At 33.7% G+C, this 19,362-nt stretch overlaps 4 protein-coding genes across 4 annotated transcripts; all 4 read right to left on the bottom strand.

The window, feature by feature from the left end:
* Positions 1-291: 291 nt before the first annotated feature.
* Tsp_00616 (conserved hypothetical protein) lies at positions 292-1,695 on the bottom strand. Its single transcript, XM_003376379.1, has one exon. The coding sequence runs from the start codon at positions 1,693-1,695 to the stop codon at positions 292-294; it is 1,404 nt and encodes a 467-aa protein (XP_003376427.1).
* A 31-nt stretch (positions 1,696-1,726) lies between these two features.
* Tsp_00617 (putative fibroblast growth factor receptor 2) lies at positions 1,727-4,644 on the bottom strand. Its single transcript, XM_003376378.1, is given in 10 exon segments — positions 1,727-1,885; positions 1,902-1,979; positions 2,065-2,256; positions 2,409-3,096; positions 3,167-3,299; positions 3,364-3,738; positions 3,777-3,918; positions 3,991-4,157; positions 4,212-4,485; positions 4,528-4,644. The coding sequence occupies 10 exon segments, from the start codon at positions 4,642-4,644 to the stop codon at positions 1,727-1,729; spliced, it is 2,325 nt and encodes a 774-aa protein (XP_003376426.1).
* Positions 4,645-5,384: 740 nt separating this feature from the next.
* Positions 5,385-5,851, bottom strand: Tsp_00618 (myoblast growth factor receptor egl-15). The gene is made up of 3 exons (XM_003376377.1): positions 5,660-5,851; positions 5,508-5,595; positions 5,385-5,413 (listed from the first exon to the last, which is right to left on the bottom strand). The coding sequence occupies exons 1-3, from the start codon at positions 5,849-5,851 to the stop codon at positions 5,385-5,387; spliced, it is 309 nt and encodes a 102-aa protein (XP_003376425.1).
* A 7,131-nt stretch (positions 5,852-12,982) lies between these two features.
* Tsp_00619 (putative kinesin motor domain protein) lies at positions 12,983-18,115 on the bottom strand. Its single transcript, XM_003376376.1, has 14 exons — positions 18,075-18,115; positions 16,957-17,124; positions 16,406-16,476; positions 16,039-16,346; positions 15,808-15,975; positions 15,613-15,744; positions 15,423-15,548; positions 15,186-15,356; positions 14,917-15,129; positions 14,553-14,831; positions 14,351-14,500; positions 13,708-13,857; positions 13,315-13,383; positions 12,983-13,039 (listed from the first exon to the last, which is right to left on the bottom strand). Exons 1-14 carry the CDS (start codon positions 18,113-18,115, stop codon positions 12,983-12,985), a joined length of 2,103 nt encoding a protein of 700 aa, XP_003376424.1.
* Positions 18,116-19,362: the final 1,247 nt, after the last annotated feature.

Here is a 19,362-nt window from a genome sequence, read left to right as displayed (position 1 = left end):
AGGAAGGAAGGATGAAATAAAAATTCTTCTCTTCAAAAGGGATAATAATAGTATATATATATATAATAATACACCGGTGAAGAATATTCGTTCGCATATTTCAACGAAAAGAATACAAAGCAAAAACACACTACATGCACACAATAAATAAATAAATAACAGCACAGAATGTATAAAATATTAAAAAAAGCATATATGAAGATTAATAAATTCATGAACAACAACAACAACAAACGCACTGCTAATTGTTGTTGCAACTGCTGCTATTATAAATATACTAACTACTACACACTACACGACAGATTCACGAGAGCCGACAAGAAGCTGCAAATACACTGGATCCGGTTCAGTGCAGCAATCATCATCATCATCATCATCATCATCATTATCATTATCATCTTCCATTATCATTATTGTCGTGGATGATTTTTCTGGACATGCTTTCATTTTTGTCGCTGTTTCTGCTTCCACTGCTGATATTGTCGTCTGCGTTGCCGGTGCAGCTGGTTCTGCTGTTGTTGTTGTTGGTGTTCGATAGCACTGCTGTTGCTGTTGAACATATTCAAATCGTGGTACAAACGGACGATGATCACCAATCATTGTTGGTGGTGCTTTGCGTTGGTCGTGCATTTGCAAAGCTGGCCTACAGTTGTTGGCCAACACTCGTACCACACCCACCACACTGCTGGCATCGCCATCGGCATCCGCGGACGAATCCGACGATCGGCTGGATTGAAAAATCTGTTCACAGCTCGAACAACCACCACCACGGGGGTTGGATTTTTTCTGCTGCTTGATCACAACCAAATCGTCGTCGGCGGTCCGCGGGCGGTCAGTCAACGGCGGTGACCAGCAACGTCGATGAACGACCAGCTGATCCGGAGGTGAGCCGCCGTCGGTGAACACGTCGCTCATGGACGCGTCGGAAAAATCCGGAACCGAATGTCGTCTGCCGTTCAGTCGATCACCACCACCACCACCACCACCATTACTACCACCGACCGCTGCATCTTTTGGCTTTTTCAACAGGTCCACCTCCTTGGACGCAGTCAACGAGCCGTCGGTACCGTGACCAGACGAAAGTGCCGAATGGCTCGAATTGACCGACACATTGGAGCCTTGAGTAGACGACTGCTGCTCACTGGAGCAAGACTGTCTTGGACTGGACGAATTTTCCGACGAATGACCACTGTCCGCTAGTAGTAGAGCATTCGGACTGTCGGGCACCATTTGGTCCATTTCCAATTCGAAAACTTCGCTTATAGGTCTGAGCGCGGTTCTCATGCCGGTCATTTCGATAAAAAATCCACCACCACCACCACCAGCATGCTGAGAACGCAAACAAGGAGGCGGCTTGAACCCGCTTTCATAAAAGTGCCGCATTGGATAAGGCGTAGAAGACGACGACGACGACGATAGCATCAGCATATTCGACCGATGTGCCGCCGCCGCCGCAGCAATTGTATCAGTCAGACGTTTCTGACTGCCAGTCATCATGGGGCACGTTTCCATTCTCGATTTATCGTCATCATCATCATCATCAGATGATTCATCTGGAGAATCGTCGTCGTCGTCGTCATCATCATCGTCATCGTCGTCTTCTTTGCTAGCTGTCTCGAAATCTTCATCACCAGTCAAGCTTGCTTGAACTTCAATGTAATTCTGCAAAACAACAACAACAACAACAACAACCATGATTTTTTGCATACAAAATGAAAAAGCAGAATCAACGCACATCTGAACAAGAAATTGTAATCAGTCGATCCAAATATTGAACAATTTCAGAAAATGTCGGCCGGTCGTCAGGTCTGTCACTCCAACAGTCCAACATCATCTGATAGACTTCGTTGGAACAATGACGTGGCTTTTCCATGCGGTGGCCTCGCTTCAAAAGAATGAACAATTTTTCCACCGGAACCGACGGGTATGGATTTCCCCCAAGAGTCATTATTTCCCAAACCAATATGCCAAATGACCACCTATAATAGAGAGAGTAGAGAAAGCGATCAAGACAAGATACCACCACCACAACACAAAAGTTTCCCTAAAAGCAAAGACATACACGTCACTTTGGACCGTATAGACGTGGTCGAAAAGCGCTTCTGGAGCCATCCATTTAACAGGCAAACGTCCATCTGACGTTTTCTTATAATAGTCGATTTCTTTCAAATCTCTTGCCAAACCGAAATCAGCAATTTTCAGCACAAAATCTTCCGTCACCAGCACATTCCTTGCGGCCAAATCCCGATGAATACACTTAAACAAATGGAAAAATAATGATAAAAGAACAAACTACAAACCAACGTACGTGTAATAATAAATATCTGTCTCTATCTGTCAATCATGCATACAATTAATTACACATAAATAATAATTTGCAGTAGTAAAACGTTTTTCAAACAACAAACCTTCTTCGAAGAAAGATGCTCCATACCACGGGCAATCTGATGAGCATACATGACCAAGTCTTTGTGAGTCAGCAGCTTCCGATTGCGAAGCTTGCTGTTCGGCTGCTCGTAATTGTCGGACAAATCGGTCTCCGGCCGTTGGGCTTTGAGAAAGTCCCTCAAATTGCCGTTGGAACAATACTCAACGATCACGTAAAGCGGCCCGGCCTGGGTGCAGCAGCCGATCAAGCTGATCACGTTCACATGCTTGCCGATCTTCTTCATCACTTCCATCTCAGACACCAGATCCAACATCTCGCGGTCGGTGGTCGACGATTTCAACATCTTCACCGCCACCGTACGACGACGAATCAACGAAGAGGAATCGTCGGGCAACAAATCCGCACACCAGACCTGCCCGAACGCCCCTTCGCCGATCACGCGGTGCAACTGCAGCCGGTCGCGGTCAATTTCCCAAGCCGGGTCCGGCTCCATCAAATATTCGGACAAGGCGGTCAGATCGGTGTTGGAGCTGATGCGCCGTCGACCGACCGGAACGATCGTGATCAGCGGTGCCAAAGAGCCGTTGCTCAAGTATTGATCACTGCGGTTGATTTTGATCATCTTCTGCGTGGCCACCAGACCATTGTATCCCTGAGCCGACTGTGCTTTTTCACTTTCCAATTGTCGACGTAATTTTCTGGTACGTCTACAAGCAACACGTACGTTAATAATATCATTATTATTTATAATTGAAAGAACATTTTTCAATGGATTACTTGAGAAAAACACAAAGTATTGCTAAAATTGACGTGATTGCAATTATCACGACCGCACTAGCAGCCCACAAACTTTTCGCTTGATGAGCAGCAGATGAGGCGGATATGCTAGCTTCGTCTGGGGTATTTTCAGCTTAAACAAAAATCATCATCAACAACATGTTGCACATTTCTGTTTTGTCATGTTCTATTCTTACCCGGCAATACAGTAAGCCAAGCTGATTTGCTGACAACGCCCAAGGCATTTCCAACTACACATGAATACCAGGTCTCGTGTTCGAAAGTGACATTTTGGATAAACAATACAAACGGATCAATGTTCATTTCATCGTCGTCGTCGTCGTCTTCAGTGCCGGCTTCTTGAAACGATACTGGATCCGAGTAGATGATCTGCCCGTACCAGGTGTCGTTGCTGTCGTGCCAACTGCCATTCACCTGCTTATGACGGAACCATTCGATGTGAGGCTGCAGATCTGACAATACTGGACACGAGAACGTCGCATTCTCTCCTACATGAACTGTCAGATTTTTGGGAAACAACGGAGCAATGATCGGCTTGTGCGGCACACGTTCTAAATGTTCATTATGGAAGAAAAAAGTGAACAACAACTCGCCGCTAATTTCTTACCAACAACGTGAACAGTATAATTGTGAGATATTTCACCGTATTTGTTAAACACTTTACAAGTATACACTCCACCGTCAGAAGGCACCAAGTCGGGCAAAATCAAACTCCATTTTCTCACGTGATACTAAAAATAAAATAATTATACAACAAACCAACCAATCAAAAGCAATAAACAACCAATTAAATATCATCTTACTCCCATTCGACGTTCAAAATCTGGTGTAATTTCTACGCCATTTTTATACCAAATCACCTGCGGCTCAGGATCACCATTAGCTCGACATTGGAGTTTAGCCTCCCTACCGGCCGGTGAAGCGACTACATTGCGAAACTCACTTTCCGGTTTCGACCAGTACGGTGCACCTGCACCAAATACAATTACAAGAAAAAAAACAATTTTCAAAAGTTTGTTCTCACGTTCAAACTGTTTAAACCAGGCGGGCGTGGTGTAAAGTGACGATTCATTGTTATTCCAGTTGGCTAAGTTTTCGTCTGCTTCGGCTCGCACATGACCGGCAAAGTCCATTTGAGGTAGATCGTCCAAGCGTGCGTGGGTTTTCAAATTTCGATCACGACTGATAAAGTCCAAATCTTCCGGATCCAAGAATTCTTTCAACTCAGACGGATCTTCAGCGACAGGAAAAAAAGTAAACAAACAAACAACGTTAAAATGACAACATTCCAAACGGGGCTAATTAATATATATATAGATATATTTGCATATCGAACTGACTGACCATTGGAATTCAAAGCCATCATGCGCCCATGTTCCAGCATGCGATGCTTCCACTGAGGCAAATCTGGAACAGCACACAACACTTTCATGCAACACATAGTTCAGGGGAAACATAACTTGCAGGCAATAAATAAAAAAAATTTTGTTGTGATTTGATATTCATATAATTTTGTTTATCAATTTCAATCATAATTTTATCGGTATTATTTAAGAACTAATAATAATAATAGCAAGATTAAAAGCAGAGTAAATATTTTGCCATTTTCAATAATAAGCCTTCCAAAAAATGATAATCATTTTACCATTTACAAACAACAACAAATATGTAAAAAGAAGAGAAGAGAAAAGAAAATGAACGCTACAACAATTTCAATATGTAAATAAAATTGAAATAAATCCAGTATCAACATTCAAATCTTACAGTAAAAACTTTAAACCATTTAAAACACACATGTACGTACCTGCGCTTCAACATTTCTCGTTGAATGGTTGATGAAAATCAGAAAAAGATAAAACATTTATAATTTTTTTTCAATTAAAAATTTATATCATTAAAGTTCGAAAAAGGAAAAGCTACTACTTTTGCGAGCAGAAATTAATCATCAGTGCTTATATTTTGCTTACATCGGTTTAACAAGGGAAAGTTTAAAAAAACATACATATTAAATACATGCACACACACAAACACACACACATATACGCACGCATACATAGGCAGGCAAAAACGCACAAACACGAAATATACATCATATAAAAAATGTATGTATAAAGAAGAAAGAAATAAAAATAGTAAAATCTCTTTCAGTCTACTTTTTCAGTAATTATAGAAAATAGTAAAAAATTTCAATTCAAAATTAAAAACAATATTGTTCTGTTTTTTTAACTGTGGATAAATAAAATTTATTTATTTATTTATTAACTGCTAAGCAGAATATGTTGAATGAATAATGAAGATTTGTTACATAAGAAAAACATACCGATAATTTTTACAGTAAAATTGCGCCAAATCTGACCTATCTGATTCCAAACTTTACAGGAATATTGTCCTTCATCTCCAGGTTCAACCTATAAACAAACAAACAAACAAACAAATAAATAATTAAACAAATAAATAAATCTGTTTATTAACCCTTTGAATAGTGAGTGAGAATCGGTTGATTTTAATCCGAGCTTGATTTTTCAATACCGATATCAACTGATCGTTCCTGTACCAGTGGACGTACGGCTGGGGTTTGCCAATAGCTTCGCATCGTAATTTCAACCGATCGCCAAGCATCACTTCTTGCTTTGGACGTACATGAGTTCGAAATCGTGGATTCATCACTGTTTAATTGAGAGAAGATAATTAAAATTTTCAAATAAATCATCAACTTTAGGTTCTCTTTCTTTTTCTTCTATCGATGAATCACAATGTTCACAGATAATTAATCAATCAATCAAACATTAATAATATATACATATATTATAATAATAATAATGAAAGTGTTTTTGTTTGATCGAGAAAGTCGTGCCCCTCCTTTTGCCTTCAGGAAAAGCAGACCAACACGCAAACTGAAACGTTTCGAACATCATCAACACATGATATTTATTTCAATTGAAATTTTTATGTGAAATAAAAAATCAACACACCTATTCGAAATATTTAATAAAAATTATTCCCTTTTAAATAATTATTATGCATACAACAAACACACCTTTCTTCGAATATTTGTCATAAATTTTTTGAAAAATACAAATTGACAAAACATCGACAATTACTGGTATAAAAAAACGTTCACCGCACCTTCTTTTATTTTACTTTTTCTTACATACCAAAAACCCGAAAATTAATTATCGATCAATCAGAGTAATTTTTGTGCACTAATTATATATAATATTTCGCACATTTTTGATGGATTTTTTTAATGGAAATATTTTCTTAAAAAATATTATTCAAAAATATTCACAATTTGCGTGCTAAAATTAAATCAAATCACTTTTCTTTCAATCTGTCACAAGAAAAAATTGAAAAAATTACTTTGAAAATTTGTACTTAAAAATTTTTCAATAATATACATCGTGAATAATCATAAAAAGTAAGCATACAATTACGTCAAATTGTTTTTGGTTTCAAAATTTAAAAAACAAGCACATGTTGCAAATTCGGAAATAAATTTTCAAAGCAGAAAAAAAATTAACAATTAAGAGAACAACAACACATTATTATAATGAGCGAACGACGACGACGACGACGACTCTACAGTAAGAAAGAAGAAATGCCATTTTGAAATTTCATTTTCTGCACCTGCCAGATGCCAAAGAAACCCATCCATAAATCTATCCATTCCACCCGGCCAAATTTTCACTATATTTTCAAACGAAGGAAAAGCTATGTATGCGCATTGCACTCAAAATTTGAAACTTCTTTTTAACAATGGAAAAAACAAGAACCAAGAACTAATAAGCACGGATGCATCTGCCCGTGTGTGCCGGCAGCACAAATGATTTTAACATTATGCAAAAAAAGAAAAAATTATTCTGCAACATTCGAAAATCCCGAAACTTTTTAACACTATCGAACATATATATATATAGCTTATTGTTGTTATTATTATTTGTAGTAGCAAAATGTTCAAATTGTACACAACAAAACATAACAAAAACCGAAATCATTCATTTACAAAATATAAACAATTTTTTATAATTTCGAAAAAAAAAATAATTTAAATATTGTCTGGTCACAAATAGAAACAGACAAACAAGCAGGACAAAAATGTAACACAAATGCTTCTTCTCATTTTTCTTCATTGTCGGTCAGAGCGAACGAAATATAATAGCATTGGTGTATTTATTTATTCTTTTTTTTTTGAAAAATTAAACTTTCAAAATGGAACAACAATTTACACAACAACAACAACAAACCTTTTATGATGATCATTGAAATTGATTTTATAGCCAAAATAAACTACTTTCGAAGATTTCAATTAAAAATAACACAGTTGAAAAAAATAAATATTACAATAATAATTATTATTATCAAAATGGACTATTTATATAAATAAATATGTCGATTAATTTGCTGGTGTCGTGTTTAAAAATCTCACCTATAAAAAAATTCCAATTTCAAGCATTATTATTATTATTGCTGATGGGAACGAACAACACTTTCAACAATTTTGTTTGTATCCTTGAATTGAGAAGAAAAAAAGAAAAGGTGATGGATGGGAATTTTTTCAATAAAAAAGAGAGAATATTCAATTTTTACATTTGTGTCGTATTGAAAATATATTTATTTTCTCATAAAACTCATCTCTTCACCATTCATTCATTCATTCATCGACAATTATTACATTTCCTCTCGGAAAAGAGATAGCATAAACAACAAAATGAACAAAAATTATTATTATTTAAATTAAAATTAATTAAAAAATTGTTTTCTTTTAATCTCCGTTGGAAATGATGATATAATTTTAGGAATAAAAAAAAACTTTAAATTGATGGCATCACACGCTGGGTTCAATGAAGCAAATAACGAAGCGTAAAAATCGGACAAAAGTGTCGTTCGTCTAATATATATATAAATATATATTGCTTAAATGCAATCAATCGGGTGAACAAATTTCAAAAATTCAAGGTCACTAATTCAACCGATGAAAATAATATTTAAGTAAAATTGTTGTTGTTTTGTTTTGTTTTTTAATAAATAAACAAATAATTAATCAATTAATTAAATACAGTAATCTCACCGGTAATGTCTGAACGTTTGACGTAGCGTTGTTGGCCAGCGGCAGCGATCAACAACGGCCAAAGCAGCGTCGGTAGTAATAAAAGTGAAACAATAATCATCGGTCGAAAGTTTCTTGACATCTCTCGCCCACGTCGCCAAACACAAACAAACAACCAAACAAACAAACAAACAAACAAATGAACACAGCACAATATTCTTGTGCTGCTTGTTGTTTGTCGTAAAACAAAAGAAAATACAGCAGTCGACTGTCGACTCGCAAAGTCGTTTTTAATTAGCGTGGCCGATCATAAAATCTAAAAAACAAATAAAAACAAAAAAAAAGGATCAAAATCACCGGATAAATATTAATTTAAATAAAATTAAGCAAAATTATCATCCATCGTCCCAAATAGCATGCAAATTGAGAAGCGAAAAGAAGAAATGGTTGGTAGTAGAAAGGAGAGAGACAGAGAGAGAGAGAATTCGGTAACAACCGGTAAAAATGCTGGCATTCCGGGTGAACGGTCGCCAAAGGCGGCATGACGACCCCCCCGAATCAACCAGACTGTCCAAATGTTGCCAAAGGGGGCCTTGGAACTGCAATTGTGATGTTCTCGATTCAAAAATCTTCCAAACGGTCAAACGATTTGACAGCAAAGGAGTTGAGCTCGTCGATTTTGGGTCAATTTAAAAATTTTTTAAACTGGTCCTCCTCGAAGGTGGCAATTTGAAATTCAAATTTTCTCTTCTCTTCTCATTACACGCATCCTGTTCGACAAGTGTTCAAAAAGTCTGCAACCAACCGCCACGCCCTCTACACTACCATATTATTACTACCACACACACAAATTCCCATCGTACATACAGTACTACTCGATTCGTGGCTTCGAATCGATCAACTTACTTGCAAATCAACAATACAAAAAATAACACATATTTTTTTTCAACAAACTAATACAATTTTAATTAATTAAGTTTTCTTTTTGATCAGAAAACTGTACATAAATTTCAAGTACAGTATATTTGAAAAATTTTCTTTTTTTTTAATTTATTAAATTCACAACATCTATTTTAAAAAAATACCGATGCTCAAAATTGATAAATACGAATGAAAAAATAAATCGTAGTAAGCGAATGCAAAACGACCAAAAAAAACTGTTGCTAACTGTAGAACAAAGCAACAAATTTTATTATTTTTTGTTTTTTGAAAAATAAAAACTGAAAATTATTTCCACAACAAAAATTAATAAGAAATAAACAAAGAAAAAGAATCATTCGTTGACAATTAAGCACCGAATATTATTTGCCAACGTTGAGAATTTAAAAACAAAAAGAAATTTTTTAATTCAAAGTTTAGAAACTATATTGTGAAACACCTCTTTTTTTTGTTGTTAAGCAAAAATGCAATAATTATTTATTTATTTACAAATTTGCTTTTTTGCTTTTGAAATAAAATTATTCTCCATCTGTACTTAGGTGGAGGGGGGGATAATTAATCAATTAAAAAAATGATAATACCAGATTGGATGATTTATTGTACATTTCTATACATTTGCTGTTAACTTTTTACTGTTAGCTTGTAATAATATTTCTCATACACACAATTTAATTGCACAGAAAAATTTTCACCAAAACCGATTATGAATAATAATTTTCTTTGCAAACGAAATGACAAAACCGAAAAATTATATTACGCAACAATTATACCTGACTGAAAATTGTTAAATTTAAATAAATCCATTTCATTTCACGGTTTTTTTTCGTCGATTTTATTCAATTTAAAATCTGTGTTGCAAATTATTTCGATTTGTCAAAAAAAGCACTAATTTCACCTATTCTTTGTTAAGTTTAAAATGAACATTTCAATTCTTTATGCAACTTTTCATTTTACCATCATTTCAGATAAAGTATCATCAGAAGAAATAACGTTTGCAAAATAATTTTACTTTTGCTTTGTCTTTTTAAAAATGTATTGTGTTGTTCCTTGTGATGGAGCAATTTATTAATTTAAATATAAAAAGAAACAAAATTGCTTACTTTGCAATCCAATTTGTACAGCAACAGAGAATATGCTTAATGTTGGATTAGCAGAAATGTATGTATGCTGTTGTGCAAAGAGGCAGAGAAGAATGACTGAGTGATGGAAACTTGTCACCAAAAGTTAGCAACTGAGAGAACAGAATAAAACAGACGAAGAGAGAAAGACCGCAAGCAAACGAAGTAAACAGCTAATAAATAATAATAAACAACGCTTGCTTAGCTTACAGATGCGGACCATCTGTCATTTGATAGTTGAAGAATAGAAAGTTTAATAGAAATAAAAGATTCGAAGAAAATATTTTGACGGAATTGTGCTTCACTTATTTCTAGTAATGTCAAAAAAAATTGGAAAATGGAATAATAATAAAATTAATGCATAACAGGATGGATATATGGATCATGTGAAGAGAGGGGGAAAATGTCAAAAAAAAGTTGAAGCAACGAAAAAGAGCTAATCGAATAAGCAATAATGAAGCAACTCTTGCATGAATTGACAAATTCTGGCACCTCAATTCTTTTTCTCTCTCTACTCACGTCATCTGGTTCTGTTTACACCGTATATACAAGCAAAAGTTGAAGCTGAAAGCACATTAACAAAGCGCCTATGGGAATATAAATGGGGTGTAATGAATCCAGAAAAATGGAAATCTCCACTTGCCTCTATGATGCACATTGACAATTGTATCATTCATCATTGCAAATTTTTATTAGTATTTTGATAAAAGTTTAAGAAGCAGAAAAATTATACAATTTATTATTGCTTTATCGTTGCTATCCATACAAATATGTATGTATGTAAATTTGCTGCGCAAAGATGAAAAGAAATTTTCATAATTTGACAACAGTTGAAACAATGAGAAAAAGTACCGCCAACTGAAGGGAAACAATGCCAAGGACAAACAGCAGTAGGTAGTAAGGGGGGGGGGGGAATACAAAGTTTGAAACAGCAAGGTGTTTGGAAAAGTTATAAATCATAAAATATGATCATGATGAAAAATTTGAAAATGAATATTGTACTTCTCTTTTCTCAAATTTATTAATATTCGTTTAATAATTTCTGTTTAAAATATTAAATCTGCAACAACAGAGAATAAAGTCATCATAGCATTGAATAGAAACCACAAAATTTGCACCGTTCCTATTTCTGTTCACAACTTTATCAACGTGTGCAATTTCAGAGCATTGCTTGGACAAAGATGACGTCAAAAAAATATATTTATTTTTATACAGTGAACAATTTTGAAACTTTCTCTCTTGTGGAAAATTTTCATCAAGCTTTATTTATTATTATAATAGAAATTAATTACAATTAATAAATCATACGATTTAATTATATAATTGATTGAAATGAACAATAAAAGAAAAAAAAATAAATTCTCCAATTTAATGTCATGAGCTATTTTGTGAAATGGTTGTTTTTCAAATTATAATTTGAATAAAGAAATAAATAAACAAACGATGCTTACATCTATTTTTTTTAATTTCAACAGAATTGTACTGGCAATAGCAGTTGTATAATTGGAAATGTTTCGGTTTTTAAGGTGAATGTGCAAATAAATGGTTAAATGTGATGACAGAAATGCTAGAAATGTTTGCCAATTGAAAAATTGACAGAAACTGAAATTCGTTGTCAACATTTGTAACAATCTTTTCGGGCTTTTTAATAAATTAAGCATTAAGCAGAACAAACAGCACAATGAGAAAATTTTTAGAAAAAAAATATGCAAAATGGCTTTAAAGAAAACTAGTCTGAGAATGTGAAATTATTTTTATGAATAAATTTATTTCTCCAAAAAAAGAAATCATTTCAGAACAAACAGTTTACAAATTTTTATTTCATGTTTCATTTAATATTTTATTTCTACCCTGTTATTATCCGTTGCGGGGTTTCCAAAGTGACACTGATTGTCGAAAACGAAAAGCTCAACACCAGCTATCTAGCAAGCTTAACATTATAAAGTGATCAATCAATCATCACAAAAAAAAATAAAGAAAAGAAAAAAATAGAAAATAAAATCAATCAATAAATTTGAAATATTGATTTTTTTTCGTTGATTAAAAACATGTATATATTTTACTCAAATCAACTCACCTCCTCAGGCTTTTTTCCGCTTCGCCTCTGCATATGCTAGCTACGCTTGGATGAATGGGGAAAATTTTTCAAATCTTGCTCTAGTCAATGGAGAAGTCAAAAAAGAAAAATTTCTATTCACCTTGTTGTTATTTTTCTATTTCCTTTGAGAAAGTCATGAATAATTTTTACTTTTCAAGAGAAATGAAATATAACTGTATAAATAATATTCTTTTCTCTGTTTTGAAGTAAAAATATATTCGAAATTATTTTCCCCCAATTTATATTTATAATATTGCAAATTGAATCCGTGAAATTTGAAACAGAAACAAATAAATGTGCCGTTATTGTTTTCTAAATCGTTCAGCTTATTTCTGCTAAAGCAATAAAAATCACACTTATTATCCCGCTTGCGGAAATTCAAACGAGCCATTCGCATCGACCACATTCAAAATTTCGTCGAACAAAAACAGGAAACGCACTTCGAGAATAGCATCCAATTATCATAATCAAAGCCAAACTTAAGCACAATTTAACCAACAACAAATTTAAATATAAACACAAAACAAAAAAAAAATTATAAGCTAATCATACAGATTAATTCAACCGAATCAAAACAATTAAATAACAGTTGATTAAAACATGCAAATTTCATCATACTGTTTTTGCTCTTCGAGTTTACTGCGATTGTTCTAGGAAAATTTCGAATATATTTCATTTAAAAAAACAGCAAAATTCCCAAAAAAAGTCTACTGGTTCGCAGTGTAAATAATCGAAAAAAAAACAAACAAAAATTTTGTTGCAAATTATTTTAAAAAAAGAAAAGTTTACAATAAATAATTATACAACAAAACTATAGAAAAATTGAAAATATTCCACTTTTTTTTCAACTGTCTATGCTTTCTCTTGATCAATCATTTGCAAACGAGCAATGATTAGGAAATGCTATCATATGCAAATTGAAAACCAACATCTTCCTCGTGGTTACTGTAACGAGGAAATGAATGACTATTTCAAAACGTTGATGTCGAACAATCTGATGTTCGAAAGAATTATTATTATTATTATTAAGAAAAATTGCAATTATATAAGCATAATTTTTGTAAAAGTAGACACAACGTTGATCAGAGTGTTTGTTGTTCAAAAGTATAATAAAAATTGAAACGAATATCAAGTTGAATTATGCTGTTGATTGGCAAACAGTGAAAAGGTGAAATGCAAAAAAGAAAAAAAATAACAATCAAACCTTCATAAACAATAGCAACAAAATCGTCGATATGTTGTGATGAAATGTGTTCCAGATCGTATGAAGATCACTTGATATAAATACATGCATACATAAATGTATACATATATATACGTATAGGGGCTTGCCTGCTAGTTGCACACTACGCCAGATTGTTGTTGTTGTTCGTCGTCTACCAACAAACCAATGATTGCAATCAGCAAGAATCGCTTCGAGCGCCACTGATATGAAGCTGTCCGTCTGTCTGCGTTCAAATTCGACTAGCTAATCAGAAATAACCTTTGATAATTTTATTCAAAAATCTTCTGATAGATCTCTATCACACAAATTTTGTAAACATTCATTGCAAACAAACAAACAAACAAAAATGAAGAAAAAAGTGAAGATAAAAATATTTATTTTTGAATAATGATATTTTTAAAAAATAAGCTTACCTTTCAAATGATCAACTCGTTGTATTTTAAAATAGTAAAATGACAACCAAATAAATCACACACAATGCAAATAGCAAAAATGAAAAGTTTCATTTTGAAAACAAAATGATCGATTATTATTATTAATTTATAATATTTGTAAAACAACATTACATTTATGAGGGAGAGTAAGAAAAAAAAATATATATATTGTAATGTGAAATTGTTAAATTGCAATTTTTTTCGTCGCCGTTCCAATATTGCACTGATTGACCTGAAATTAATCAATAAAAAATTTGCATAAAATATGACCAATGAACCAAGTGATCATCGACAATTATTACCATTGTGGCGAATCTTAAAGAATTGATCGTCTCGTGACAGTGATCTTCCTTTGGACTGATATTGACGAACATCAACGTTTTGCTATTTCCACCCAACGAATTTTGCAATAAATAAGTCAAACGACTGTTCCTGTACGGGATGTGATTGTCCTCAAACGAAAAAACAAACGTGAACATAAAAATTTAAATAATTCAAATGTACCTTTTTGGCTAGTGATTGGAATACTTGTCCCAAGCAGGATAAACTGCGGTTGATGTTTTTCGTCTCTTCGAGACGTTTGCCTTCAACGCAGCTTTCTTTCAAACGTTCCGAACCGGCGAGATCGACCAAATTCAAACTTCCCTCACAAGAGACTCCTGACGACTCGTTGCTGCTCCGGATGTGCAGCCGAAATACCGAATGACTGCGGGAACTGCGCTCGTTGCACTTCGTTGCACCCACAGCACGATTTTTGCGGGCCAATTTCAACAATCGTTCAACCTTGCAATAAACATGCAGTTATTTGCATATTTATTCAAATTCACCATCGAATATTGAAATAATATGCAAATTCATCCATATTCACCTGATCAACACTGACCACATCTTCGACGGTCAATCCCGGCACGGTGACTTCTTGCTTGGTCGTCGCGCTTGGCCGGATACTCGATGCCACCAGCTTGATTTCCAAATTTCCTCCATTTAACGAAGCTGAATCATTGTTGTTGTTGTTGTTGACCAACAACAAATCGCGCAAGCTTTCGTTGTATATTTCGACAAAGCTGGCTTGAAATTTGTACTACAAAATTTCCAATGAATAATTTGTGTTCGACAAAAAGTACCATTTCAACAAACCGTCCATCCGAGAGTTTGCAAGTCCGCGGCACACTGGAACACTTGACGCATGGCCAGTGTGATCATGCCGGCGCAATTTTCATCATTTTCCGGCCCTTCCATTGTATACGTTTTACCACTACCAGTTTGACCGTAAGCAAAAATGCAAACGTTGTAACCGTCCAGTGCACTCTTGATAGGAAATTATCAATTTATTTTATTCGTGGTACAAATTAAATTATTATAATAATTATTTACTTGAACAAGTTGGGAAATTTCTTCAAATACTTCAGCTTGAGTTGCACTCGGATCGAACACTCGATCAAATTCAAACAACATGCTTCCAGATTTCGGAGTAGCCATAGCATTCGTGGACAAATTTTTCTAAAATACAACATTATCACTTCAGAACATAAATAATAAGTACAAATTAAAATATCTCATATACTATTTCTATTTGCTTTTTATCTCGATCAGGAAAATGAATAAAATTCGACATCATCATCCCAGTGTCGTCCATTCCGGGCAATTTTTCGTGCGCAAGCAACGGTCTCACACGGCAAAATACCCGTATATTTCCCTATTTTTGAAAATAAAAATTATTTGAAAAGAAACAAAAAAAGAATAAATATTCAAAACTGACTTTCAATTCTATGAGAGAATTGTGCAACTTGCGACGCTCCATTTCATCGAGACGAATAGTATCGTTGGCTTTCGACAATTCCGCTTGCAAAAATTCACACTGCCTACGACAAGCTTGCAATTCTTGTTCCAAATTCAACTTCTCACTCGACAAAAGATCCACCTTCGCCTGAAAACAAACAAACAAATAAAAATTTATTATATGAAATTTAAAATCTTTCTTTATCATCACCTGCAACGCCTCTTTGTCCGCTTTGATGCACACTTGGGCTGAGGCCAACTGACTCACGCTCGATTCCAAAGTTTGTATTGTTAATTTCGACTTCTCCAATTCAGCTTCAAAAAATGCTTTCTGACGATTCAATTCAGCAAGATGTTCTTCGCCATCAGTCGCTGCTTTCACTTGCAACAAGTTGTTCTTATCTTTCAACATTTCCACATCACGTTGCAAAGTTGTATATTCCATCTCTTTTTTTCGAAACATTTCTTCCATATCATCTATGCGGCCTTTGTAATCCCATTTCGGTCGTTTCTTCTTCACTGCAAACAAAATATCTAATATTAAATTGAACATTTGCATTGTTTTGCTTTTCATATACCAGAAGGTTCTTTCTCTTCAGCTATTTTTCTGCTTACACCTAAACTGTTGCATGACGGCTTGCTTTCTACTCTGAAATAAAAACATATCACATCAATTAACCTATTTTTTAAAAGCATCATTTTTCACCTTTTATAAAAAGCTTATAAAGTAAATTATACAATATCACTATATAATCTTTTTCTAATTGTACTTTTTTTTTATCATATCAATTAGTAATCGATCAATCAATCAGAAATGAAAACTGAAAACAATCTCACAGATGCTTGCATTCGATTTTAAATTAATAACATTCTTATCAGTACCCAACCAAACTGCTTAAATAAAAAAAAATCATCTATTCAACAAATGTCCTACTTTTTTACACTTAACGTACAGAAATCTATGCAAACTACCACTTTTACAGTTTGTCATTGACAAAATTCAAAAATCACACTCAGAAAAATGTTCCAATTCAATTCGAAATTAAAATGCACCCAATTTCTACAGAATATTTGTTAAATAAAAATACAAACGTTCCCAAATGCATAAAAATATACGTGAAAAACATACTTCCGCACAGCAGTTGGCAATGCTTTTCTGGGAGGATTCACCGCTTTCGTTTTCGAGGTCAAAACCGATTTAGCAGGGGTTGCAATTAACGACTTTTCACTCAATTTTGTATCATTGGAGTGGTCTTTGACAATTCCCGTTGAAACCGCTTTGGGAATACGACTCATTCTGACGAAATAAAAGGAAAAATAGTGAACTAATCGAATTCAAACAACAGTGTTATCAAAAAAAATTATGTATAAAATTCTGAATACTAAAAAAAGCAGAATATTTTTGGATAAAACAATTATTCACCTTCAATTTACAAAATCATCTTAAAATTTGTATACAATCAAATAAATACCATGTAAATTACCTTATCGCTAACAAAAAATTGAACGGAAATAAAGAACGTATCAGCTTTCAGCTCTTAAACGAGAAAATAACAGGAGAATCTGACGCATCAGATAAAAACTTTGCAATCTAATTAAACTACGACTTTACTTTAAAATACAGTATGTTTGCTGTTCGCGCTGAATTATTAATGGCATACAGGTATAATATTCAAATACCGTAATGACCTACTAATTTTTCTAAAGGTACAAAAAAACAATAAAAATTTTAACACATTGTTTGAAAAAATTTTCAATTAATCAATAATTAAATCAATAATTACCTGGATAGCAAAATTTTTTAATCTTCTCTCAGCTAATATTAACATTGACAACTTTTTGGAATAATAGAAATTAATCGCCATATTTACATGTAATATAAAAATATCTCATAAATAGTATAATTTTTATAAAAAATATAAATGTATTCCTAATGATGCAAGCAATTTTCATTGAAGCGCTTCTGTACAAGGCATGCAGCAGCGTTTAATACAGTAAAATTGAAAAGCAGGTTTTGATCAGATAAATTTCATAAAATTTTGCTTAGCAGTGTAAATATTTTGATAAGAAAAACCAATTTTGACTGATTTTAGCAAAAATAAATTTGATATAAAATTTGTACAATTTGAACATTCTTCTGCTTTACAAACTGAAATACTGAATTGCAAAGTTTATTCTGCATTTGAAGCCAAACGGTGAATATTCAACTTTCTTTAATAGGAGTAAAAATAGCTTTTTAATAATAACAGTCTCATCGGCAACTCTCGTGCCAATTCAACGTGATACATTCATTCAATCAATTAGCAAGTTTATTCAGGGTGATTCGTTTCGAGTTCTTGTGTTTTGTTTGGTTATACATATATTTTTTTTTCATTTATTTTTGGTTCGTTCTGTCCATTATGTCAAAAAGGAAATGTGCAAGTGATGACAGCTCAAGATGGCAAAGGAATGGCATTCTTATAGATATAAAACAACAAATATCACGTTGATTGGAAACTGGCGAGTGTCAAGTCGATGTGGGTGATACTCTTCATTCAGTAATGTCCACGATAAGGACAATTATTAAAAAGGCGGATAACTTCAAATCTTCCGCATCTAAAGCACAATCTAAGAATTCTTCAACAACATAAGCAATTGCAGTTCATAAACTCATCTATTTAAGAAGGAGAAAGAAGGCTAAGTACGTGGGTAAATGATTAAATGCAATGGTGCGTACACCTAAGCCAGATGCTAATTATGGAAAAGACAAAAAGTCTCTTCAGTTATATTCAATAAGAAAGTGGATCTGAAAATTTTACGGCCATCAGAGTCAGCTGGTTTGACAGATTTAAAAAGTGAACCAACCTCCATCACTTATGTATCAGTTGTGAAGCAGCTGGTTCAAATGCTAAGACAGGAAAACAATTTCCTGTGCAAGATGTTCAGGAAATTATCAATTCCAGCAATCAGAAAGTATTATCACTGAGCAAACGTTCAGTAAATATTTTTAATGGACATTTGAATCTTAATTCTTTTTTTCAGCTAATTTTATTTGAATTTCTTCTTCACTGCTTACTCCATCAGACATTTGCCATTAATTGAAATCAAATCAACTTTTACAAAGTTATTCGTCAATATTAAAAAACATGATTTCTGCTCAGAAGATTCGCATAAAATTTTGCAGTTTTTATGTATGAATGTGTATTTATGTCTGCAGCTCTGCATGAAATTGCACTGCATTTTCCTGTTCGACTTGTTTCCTCTGAGGAGCCAAAGCAATCAGTCAAAAATCACCACAGATGTTACCAACATCACACTCGTTTTAAATTTTCAGCCTCATCTAACAGTGGGCATCTTAGGGGGTAAATAGCTGCTTGTTCTACTCTGATGGTTGATGACGAGGAACTCCTCCAAGTCAGCCGTTCAAATTAAGATGTCGATATCACAGAACTGAAGTTCGAAATAACTTGCAAATCAAAAGTTTTACAAAGTTTACAAGTCACCTGCATTCGCAATAAATAAAAAACGTAACTTTTTTACAGTTTAAAATTTTTTA

Source organism: Trichinella spiralis, assembly GCF_000181795.1.
Source record: "Trichinella spiralis strain ISS 195 chromosome Unknown Scfld4, whole genome shotgun sequence".
Classification (NCBI taxonomy): Eukaryota; Metazoa; Nematoda; class Enoplea; order Trichinellida; family Trichinellidae; genus Trichinella; species Trichinella spiralis.
This window is presented reverse-complemented; position numbering and strand designations above follow the sequence as displayed.

Coding starts and splice junctions, on each gene's coding strand:
- Tsp_00616 (XM_003376379.1), bottom strand. CDS start 1,695: ATGGTTGTTGTTGTTGTTGTTGTTGTTTTGCAGAATTACATTGAAGTT.
- Tsp_00617 (XM_003376378.1), bottom strand. CDS start 4,644: ATGTTTCCCCTGAACTATGTGTTGCATGAAAGTGTTGTGTGCTGTTCC. Junction 3,097..3,166: donor ATACTTTGTGTTTTTCTCAA/GTAATCCATTGA, acceptor TGTTGCTTGTAG/ACGTACCAGAAAATTACGTC. Junction 2,257..2,408: donor AGCATCTTTCTTCGAAGAAG/GTTTGTTGTTTG, acceptor CATTTGTTTAAG/TGTATTCATCGGGATTTGGC.
- Tsp_00618 (XM_003376377.1), bottom strand. CDS start 5,851: ATGAATCCACGATTTCGAACTCATGTACGTCCAAAGCAAGAAGTGATG. Junction 5,596..5,659: donor TCTCACTCACTATTCAAAGG/GTTAATAAACAG, acceptor GTTTGTTTATAG/GTTGAACCTGGAGATGAAGG. Junction 5,414..5,507: donor TTTTACTGTAAAAATTATCG/GTATGTTTTTCT, acceptor ATTTATCCACAG/TTAAAAAAACAGAACAATAT.
- Tsp_00619 (XM_003376376.1), bottom strand. CDS start 18,115: ATGTATCACGTTGAATTGGCACGAGAGTTGCCGATGAGACT. Junction 13,858..14,350: donor CTTTAAGATTCGCCACAATG/GTAATAATTGTC, acceptor ATTTCTGATTAG/CTAGTCGAATTTGAACGCAG. Junction 13,384..13,707: donor TAGCAGGCAAGCCCCTATAC/GTATATATATGT, acceptor TTCGAACATCAG/ATTGTTCGACATCAACGTTT.